This window comes from Populus euphratica, unplaced genomic scaffold (assembly GCF_000495115.2).
Source record: "Populus euphratica unplaced genomic scaffold, PopEup_1.0 scaffold8.1, whole genome shotgun sequence".
Classification (NCBI taxonomy): Eukaryota; Viridiplantae; Streptophyta; class Magnoliopsida; order Malpighiales; family Salicaceae; genus Populus; species Populus euphratica.
In genome coordinates this window covers 155,849-165,686 of record NW_011499855.1, presented here as the reverse complement: position 1 = coordinate 165,686, position 9,838 = coordinate 155,849, and the positions used below count along the sequence as shown (strand labels likewise).

General features: G+C 28.0%; 1 protein-coding gene across 1 annotated transcript; it reads left to right on the top strand.

Moving 5' to 3' along the window:
- The first annotated feature begins 4,804 nt into the window (after window positions 1-4,804).
- Window positions 4,805-6,137, top strand: LOC105122798 (two-component response regulator ARR8-like). Its single transcript, XM_011022088.1, has 4 exons — window positions 4,805-5,186; window positions 5,290-5,477; window positions 5,565-5,635; window positions 5,724-6,137. Exons 1-4 carry the CDS (start codon window positions 5,072-5,074, stop codon window positions 5,929-5,931), a joined length of 582 nt encoding a protein of 193 aa, XP_011020390.1. The 5' UTR covers window positions 4,805-5,071; the 3' UTR covers window positions 5,932-6,137.
- The last annotated feature ends 3,701 nt before the right edge of the window (window positions 6,138-9,838 follow it).

Sequence of the window (9,838 nt, the reverse complement as noted above, 5' to 3'; positions counted from 1 at the left end):
ATTATGTGATTGAGACAAAACATGTAATGCATATTAATGTTCATAGTCATCTTTTTTATATTTTTCAGCCATTGTTGTTTTTTACTAGAATTGAATTTTAGGAAATTTAGGTCTATGATTGTACGTAGTTATTAGTTTTAATTTGTGAAATTGTTCTAAAATTAGTTTTTACAGAAGGTTCTATTAATCAAAATTGATAGATATAATTGGATAGAAAGGATTAATTAAAACCATTAGAAAATACAAAGGATTAAAGTTACAGAATTAATTGATTAAATACAAAATTCTTACCGCTGCAGTAATTAAAGGGTGCGTTTATACTTATTCCAAAAGGCTTTTTTTTTCTTGGAAACCAGGGGGTAAATTATGATTAAGTCCCTATTGTTTTCGTGATTTTGTATGTCCCTCCTACTTTTAATGTCATAAATTAGACCAATATTGATTTCTTGAGTTTATGATTAATTCTTTTTAGATATATAAACCTCTCTGTAAATGCACTTTTGTTATTTGTACTAGATGATCATGAGATTAGACAATTAAATTAGAAATGAAGGACAATTTACGAAAATTAATAAAATAATCTTAGAAAACCATAGAATGAGTAAATTACAAAATAAAATACAGGAACACAAGGCTTCAATATTATCGAGGATTTTAAACTAAATTAATTAGTTAATTATTTTGTTAAGAATATAGAAATTAAATGATAGCTTAGTCTAAATTAGTTCGTCTTGACTTCTGACCTATAAAAGGACTAGGGTAATCAATCATTTTTTTTATCACATCATTATTATTTTAATATAAAAAATTAATTTTTTTTATATTAATTCAATTTAATTTAAATTGTGTCCAAAGACTATTAAATATTAAATATCTAGATAATTTTTTCTTTTTTTCAATTATGATTAAAAAACAATTTAATTATTCAAATAGCTTATACTTTTTCTACTTAATCTCGTACATAATTACATTTTAAACTTTAATTATGTAAGAGCTAAAATAATATATTTTTTATTTAGTTTATATATAAAAATCTATCTCACAGTAATTTTAATCAAATATATTTTTTTGAAACCTGTTTTCTTACAATCATAACTAAAATTCAACTAACTACAACAACATCAAACACATACTTAATTAGGTTAACCCAGACATGTTTATTTAATAATTATGAACCCAAATATCAAACAAGCAATTACTTAGCAGGAGGACACCATCACATGAATTATTAGTGCCTTCCTGGCACCTGAAGACAACACATCCTGCATGGGATTGTGGAGCGCTCGGACCGCGTCGTTCCGAAGTCGGTGCCTCTCTTCGAAGCAACTGCATTTTTCTACTACTTTAGCTTTTAAAAAATATATTTTTCTTACAAATATATTAAAATATTTTTTAACCCCCTCAAAATCCTTCCCATGCACGAGTCCCCTTCACCCCTTTATAGCAAGAAAAATGTAGGGAATCTCACGTTGATCAAGAAAGCAGTAAACAGGATAGGAGATCATCCCGTACGAAGTGAAAGGTCCAGAAAATAAGCAAATAAAATCCCACAAAAACAAGATCCTTGATACCATGAAGATACTTCGAATTTCTAAATAACAGTGACACAGGGATTCCATGGATACGAATAAGTTCATAGTTAATTAAACAAATCCCACAACGAGGAAGAAGATAAGAGCACATGATTTGGCACTGGAGAGCGATGGCACCATATCTCTCATGGTGATTTGGTGGGTTCGTGCCCCACCTCCCATCTCCTGGGTTTTATCTGCTAGCTATTCTGTGGATTTTAATGCTGGTTAGAACTGGACATGCTCTGGTTCTTTGGAACTTCAAATAAAAAAATGGTTGCAACTGTCTACCAAGAATGCATGCAATAATTTCTTTTCACTCAAGAAATAATGTGGTGATGTTTTTTCCTGGTTATTGTTTTCATGATTTCATCCAATCCCACATTATCAGGATTAGATTTTCATGTTTCTTGGAAGAAATCTGAGTGATATCTAAAAGAAAAATATGATTTGAATTCGAAATTGATTTAGGTTTTAATTAGTTCGTCGCCATGGTGATTCTTAGCATCAAATCACTTTATTAATTGAACAATTATCGCAATTTTCATTAACTATTTTATCAATTAAATTAATTGACACCGATTTTTAATGTAATTTGCGTGTTAATTAATTAAACTAGAATAAGTGGGAAAAAAACGTGTAAGAAGGAAAGTGGATCCACTTTAATGGTCATCATCATGAGACCCAAAAAAAAAAAGCAATAATAATAAAAATAGAATAAATATGTCTGATTGTACTTTTTATTTTAAAAATACATAAATAAATTTTAAAATTATATTAGAAACAAATTTATTTAACAAAACACAACCATTTTTTTTTTTTTACTTTTTTGCTGTGGGGGGTTATAAAACACTAACCAAAGCGTAATATTTTATGCCCCAAAACACTAACCAAAGCGTAATATTTTATATCTCTAATTAAGATGATTAGCTTTGGTGATAGTATCTAATTAGCATGTTTTCTTGTATTTCTTTTTAAGTTTGCCCATGATTAGGTGGCCCCTCGTTGTCGATCTCTGCTTTGGTGGATTTCCATATTTTATCAGCAAAAAAGTTTGGTATAAAAAAATATGTTATCTGATAGAAATACAAACACAACCTTAACAGATACGAAACAAGATAACAATCAGCCCATTATTCAGTGATCTCCTCGAAAGCAACCAGGATCTTGCGACGGCCCTGAGAAGCAAATCTGCCGTAGAATAATGAAAATATTCACGATGATTTTGACCTAAAACCTGGTATTCTAAATTTGGTGGACGGTCCAACAGCCTGCGTGGTTAAAAGTCTCATCTCATTCTGGCTTGTAATTGGATCATAAGCACCACCAATTCAAATCATATCATATTCACTGAGATTTTTTTTTTTGGATCTGTAGTTAGGTTGAGATTTGTTTAGGCTTGATATAGAAGTATTCATGTCTTCCTTGGAAATATATATATAATGAACAATGTTAATTTCATGAAAAAAAATCCCTAAAACCACTCTACGAAAATTTATGCAGAGCATTCATTCATGGAGTAAAATTTATTAGTTAAAATTAGTGTCGTTATTTTTAATTAATAATATTGATATTCTTTTTCTTTTCTTTTTTTTTACTGGACCAACTTTTTTTAAGGAATTATCTGAATTTTTAGTCCAACCATTTTTTTAAAAACAATTATATTTTTAGTTTTAAATTAATATTTTTTTATCGTTTTGATATATTAATATTAAAAATAAAAAATAAAATATCATAATATATTTTTAAAAATCATAGAAAATAGTTTTTACGTTATTGAATTGACTTACTTTAATTACTTTCTTAAGGCCTTGTAATTATACATTTAAGTTTATGAAAATTGTTAAAAGTGTAGAATTTTGTAAGGTCTTTATTTGTACATTTATAATCAAGACTTTATAAGACGTGTGGGTGTAAGATTTGTATTATTTACTGATATGATTTATCAAAGTTGAAGAATATAAATATTATGAATGATAATAGGTTAAAAAGTTAATGAATAAATATCACACGTTAAGTGTAAATTGGAATTTTTAAAATTCACTCAACTCAACTTAATTTATATAATTCAGTCTTGGTTCTTAGTATAAATAATGATTTTTTTCTCTTACTTTTGCACTTCCAACTGCCTCTCATTCTTTTAATGCATTTCCCTTCATTTTTTTTTCTTTCAAACTATATGTAATTCCTTACTTATCAATTTTTTATCTTTTACTTGTATATCAAAAAATAATAAAAATAATATTTTAAACTTGTAGATATCTATAATATTCATAAATTTTTTAACTTAACTCATATATTCAAACCGTTCAAGTTCAAAAAATAATTAAATCAAGTTTATATTTTATAAAATATCAAAAATTAACTTATTTATAATTATGGGTCAAAACCCCAACCTCTATTATATCTAGGAAGACCTACTTATCCATGGTCAAATCCATGACTAATTGATTTGTACACCAAACAACACACAACAAGACAAGATGCAATGTCCTAACAAAAAAGAAAAAGAAAAAGAAAAAGAAACAATGTCCAAACAAAAAAGAAAAAGAAAAAGAAAACCTAAAAATTAATTAATTCCCATGGATCAGAATAACATGTGAAGTTTCAATTGCCAAAACCAATTTTTATTTTATTTTTTACCAAGCAATCCTCACATGTTATTGTTAATAGAATCAATTCAGACGATCCTATCCAAAAAGAAATCTAAGTTTTGAGGTTGCCCTCTTTGAAAAATTGGCAAATTAGGGTCAAATGCTGTTATTGGCTAAAAAATATATTTCATAGCCGTAGCAGGTCATGCACGTCCATGGAACCCTCAAGCCGAACCTTAGCTTGTGATTCTAAAGGTCAAGCAGGGGGGCCTTCCTATTCACAATTATTAAACCTTATTCAAGCGGCCACTCGTTGTGAGTGTTGTGTTGTGACTCGAATAGGTTAACCGACATAACTTGATAAATTGAAAAAAAAACAATAAAAAACAAAAAGAAGTATTTTTTATTAAAAAAATCAATGGATTTGAAGTGGGTTATGAGTTGTTTGACTAAAAAAAATGAAATGAAATTTAATTTAACTTATTAGACTTCTCCTGAGTTAGAAAACAGATCAACGAGTTAGTCTGGTTAACTCGTTATGCCACATTGAGTAGCTTGAATAGTTATCTTAAAAGCTCAATAGAAAGGGTCAAGATTTGAAAAATTATTATAATGAGTATGGTTCAATTATTACAATAGAAAAATGAACCACATAACACTGTCTTTGCTTGTTGTCTAATTCAAAAATCAACCTAGAAGATCCTTAAGATTCTCGAGGAAATCTGCCGGATCTTGCTTTCCAAACTGTCCAGATTTTCTACAGGATTTTCACCTCCTATGGCTTCCCATTTAAAAGTCCTCCACCTTCCCTCCCTTCTCTTCATCCCCTTGTGGCTGCTTTCTTGGTTTCAGTATTCTTTCTTCTTGTTTATTTTCTTGCCTTGACGCATCACTTGCGGAACTGTGATGGCTACTCTGGCTACTCTGGCTACCGAGACTCAGTTTCATGTTCTGGCTGTTGATGATAGCCTTATTGACAGAAAGTTGATTGAAAGGCTCCTCAAAACCTCTTCTTATCAGGGTATATTGCTGTCAAAACCTAAAGGGATTTACTGGATTGTATATTATTTGGGACTTTATTTCTCGATTGCTGACATCTTTTTGGTTCTGGCTCGTTTTTACAGTCACAGCAGTGGATTCAGGAAGCAAGGCCTTGGAGTTTTTGGGCTTGAACGGGGATGATGAGCAGAGAGATTCAAACCCTTCCCCTGTTTCCCCTGACCATCATCATCAACACATTGAAATCAACATGATCATTACAGATTACTGCATGCCAGGAATGACAGGCTACGATCTCCTAAAAAAGATCAAGGTAATCAATTCTGATGGTTCGTCAAGACATCTAGCTGTTTCTGTCCATTTGAGCAACAATCTAACTACGAAGTTGCATTTTTCCCAGGAATCCAAGTATTTCAAGGATATCCCAGTTGTGATCATGTCCTCGGAGAATGTCCCTTCAAGAATCAATAGGTGAGAATGTCCTCAATTAAGATTGTTTAAAACTCTGTATACTTGAATCCTAGTCTGACCTGGGTTATTAATGATCTGTGTTGATCAGGTGCTTGGAAGAAGGAGCAGAAGAGTTCTTCTTGAAGCCAGTTCAATTATCCGATGTTAACAAACTTAGACCCCATCTAATGAAGGGAAGATGCAAGGAAGAAGATCAACCTAACAACAAAAGGAAAGGCATAGAAGAAATTGTCAACTCTCCTGGCAGAACAAGATCAAGATACAACGAGGGCTTGGAAGTGGTCTTATCCCAGTAGATTTCCCATCTCAATTTTACCTTTTTTCAATAGATTTGACAACACAGGCTCAAAGAAAATTAGATTCACTGAGAAAGATGGGAATCAAGCTATCAATTTTCCTCATGTTTAGGATTTATCCGTTATTAGTTCAATTGTAAATCACCACAGGAAACATTCATTTTTGTTCTGTTAAATCTAATCAACAATCATGGAGCTCCTCTCTCTCTCTCTCCTTTCTTTTTAAAAAAAAATTCATACTAATCAAGTCTATATTCTTTCATTGAATCAATAGGGGTACGCATGCACGTTTTGTGGAAGAAATCAATAATATTGTTTTGCCAATTTCCAAGTTCAATGATACATGTTTCCAAAGAGCAGGGTTCAATTCACTTCCAACCACTTTATTTATTTTATATGAGAAAAAATCCATTTAAAATAAGACACAAGATGATACTTCATTGACTTTTTTCCCCTTCAAATTTCTTTATCCAACTTTTAATAATGAAGATCCTGTACAATTTGTATGGGGTAAGTTGTTTCAAATTTAAATTGGTAACTGAGGTTTTGTAGAATCATAGTTAAAAAAAAATACTTTTCTAATTAAAGGGATTTTATAAATAAATAAATTTATTTCATATCTTGTAAATAAAATTTTCATTAATGTATACTATATACAAAAATAGAGGTATTCAATATCAATTTTGGTCTTGTTTGACATTGTAATCTAACTATATTTTTTTAAAAAAATTATTTTTTAATTTTTTTAATGTATTGATATTATAAATAATTTTTTTAAAATAAAAAAATATTATTTTAATATATTTTTAATAAAAAATATTTAAAAAATAATTTTTATCATATTTTTAAATAAAATTAATTTCGATTGACTTGTAAATTTTAGATCACCAAGCCATTGGGCAGCCGGATTATAGATTTTAGGCTTAATGACTTGAGACAACTTCGGCTGACTGGTAGTTTTCGGTTAGAGTCCAGCCATGTGATTTTGCTTTTTATTTCTCTTCATTAGCAAAAAATTACTATGTTCGCATTTTGTATATTTGTAATGATGTTATTAGAATTATTAAATTTGCTCAATTTATAATCTTTTGGATCTTGTTTTACATATATATAAAAAAATAAAATAAAATAATCAATATAATATAATTAGGATAAAAACACAAATTAATCCAAAACTGTGTAAGAACAAGGGGTGGGGCTTGGCACCTAAAAATAAAAAAACAAACTTAATAATATTCTCCCATGAAACCAACAAGATTTTAATCTAGAGCTAAAAACTAGTAAAATTAAAATTTTGCCCCTCAAAATAATTCTTAACTCTATTCTTGATCAAAATTCATTAATTTTATAAAAATATGTTTTTAAAATAATATTATTTTAATTTTTTATAAAAAATATTATTAAGTTGCCAACTTTATTTTTACATTTCAAAAATGTTTTTTTTTTAATTTTTTTAATTTTTTATTTATTATTTATTTTAAATTAATATGTTTTTAGTATTTTCAAATCATTTTAATATGTTGATGTTAAAAATAATTTTTTAAAATAAAAAAAATTACTAACATGTATTTTAATATACAAAATTATTTAAAAAGCAATGCAATATACTTTTAAATAAAGTTTTAAAATCATATTTTATACAAAGTTGATCTATTTGATAATTACTGATGTTATAGTGTTAACGCAATCATAATATCAAATCAATTATTTATGTTGGTGAATCCATATCTAGTTAAAAAAAATTATTTTTTTTAAAAAATATTTTTCATGTAAATATTTTCAAAAACATGTTATTTTATGTACGCTATTTCCCATCGAACTTCGTTTGAATTTTACAATATTCTCCTTTCAACAAAACGTTCATTGAACTACGCAAAATCTTCCTTTAATGATGCCCAATCTCCTCAGTTTACAACAATACGGTGCCGTAAAAATATTTTTTCCCCACTAAAAATCACGTGGTCCAAGTTCAACTAAATAAAACCCACAAAAACATTAAAAAAATATATATTATAAGCTTGAAAATATTTGATTCAAAAATACAATTTTAATCCAAGATCTTCCAGGAACCTATAACCAATTGATCACCGTCCACAAAAAAAAAAAAAAAAAAAAACATACGGGGATATCATGAGATCGTGTGGTGCAATAACCATGCTAATCTCTCGAATCAAGAAGGGCATATTTGAAGAGATTTATCATTGACAGGACCCATTTGTGTCTGCTGTCTTCGATCATGAAAACAAAATAATATTTCGGGGCCCGATGTTACTTTACCTTTGTTTCCCAGCCGAGTGGCTGTGGGTCTTCATTGATAAGGTGGCCCGGCCTAGTTTTAATTTTACCTTGGAGGCTATTTCTAAATTGAATCAGCTATATGAATTTCGATTTTTTTTTTTGAGAATTAGTTGCTGTTGATCACCTTCATATGGTTCGATTTGGATTAAAAAACTAAATCGAATATACTTTGATTAATGAATTTTTAGTTGGGTATTTTTTATATGCTTTCATAAATCAATTGACTTATTTCAAAAGTAATTGATATTTATAATCCAAGCGATGACAAACAACGTTTTCAAAAGAAATAAATAATCATGGATCTCTATCTTATAATATAATTCTTCTTATTCTTACTATGCAGTCTTTTATTTGCCATTTTAAACACTCATGAATTCTAAGTTTATTTTGATTGAGGGTGTTTTGAGATGAAGTCTTATTCTAAGAAGAAAGATTTAGTACGAATATTCTAGACAAAGAATAATGATTTAATTTTAATATATAGAATTCAAATAAAAAATATAAATACCATTAAAAAATAAAGATGTGAAAGTATAGTTGGATTTTAATAACTTGTCACTCTCATCATAAGTTTATATAGATTGATATAAACAATAAGAAAAGATAAAATAAATGTGAGAAATGTTTGTAGCTACGAAGACGAAAAATAACACTAATTTTTCTTTTACTCGAAGAAAATATGGTATTCATTTTATAGCCAAATACCAGCAGCAAAGCCAATAATAAGAAAAATATCTCTAGCGAAACCACAGGAAGACAGCACAGAACGGTGCCGTAAAGCAAGAAACAAAAAATTCCTGCATAGGCCCCACTCTCACATGGCGAAATCTCTATGGTCATAGAACTAATTAACAAAGAGTTGGAGTCAACATCGTTGACTAAAATAAGTTCAATAAATAAATAAATAAATTACCCCAAGGCACGTGCTTGAATCCCATGTGCTTCAAATTAGTAGAAGATTTTTTTTTTTTTTTAGTTTTCAAACATCATATTTTAAAATAATATATGTATTTTTATTTTAAATAAGCTCGGAGTTACCTTAATTATATTTTATTTTTAATTTGTCTCCGTCACATGACAACTATTCATGGATTACTTTTCCACTTTTAATTACTCGTAGATTACTTTAAATAGCCCCCTCAAACTTTTCTTTATTAAATTTAAAAAGTTTAATAAGAGGAACAAAAGAAATCACAGGGAATATAATATTTGTATCGTGATAGATTCTATTTTTTATTTTTTATTAGGTTAAAGGAAAGAATTACTTGATTAATTAAATACTTTATATTTTTAGTATTTAGCTTTATATATAATTATTTGTGTTTTAAAATTTGATTTTATTTAAGTTAGAATAATTTATTTTTTATTTGTAAAGACATCATTTTTATTTATTTTGTAAATATAAATTCACCCTATTGCAGTTTTAATTAAATATATATATTTTTTAATTTATTTTTTTAAATTATAACTACAAAAATTATATATATAATCTTATTAATATCTTACACAAAGAAATAAAATCTTAACACCTTTTTTTTCTTGTGTTTTAATAATAATAAATTTTGATATTATTTGTCAGATTTCATGAATCATTTTTTTCTAAATTTAT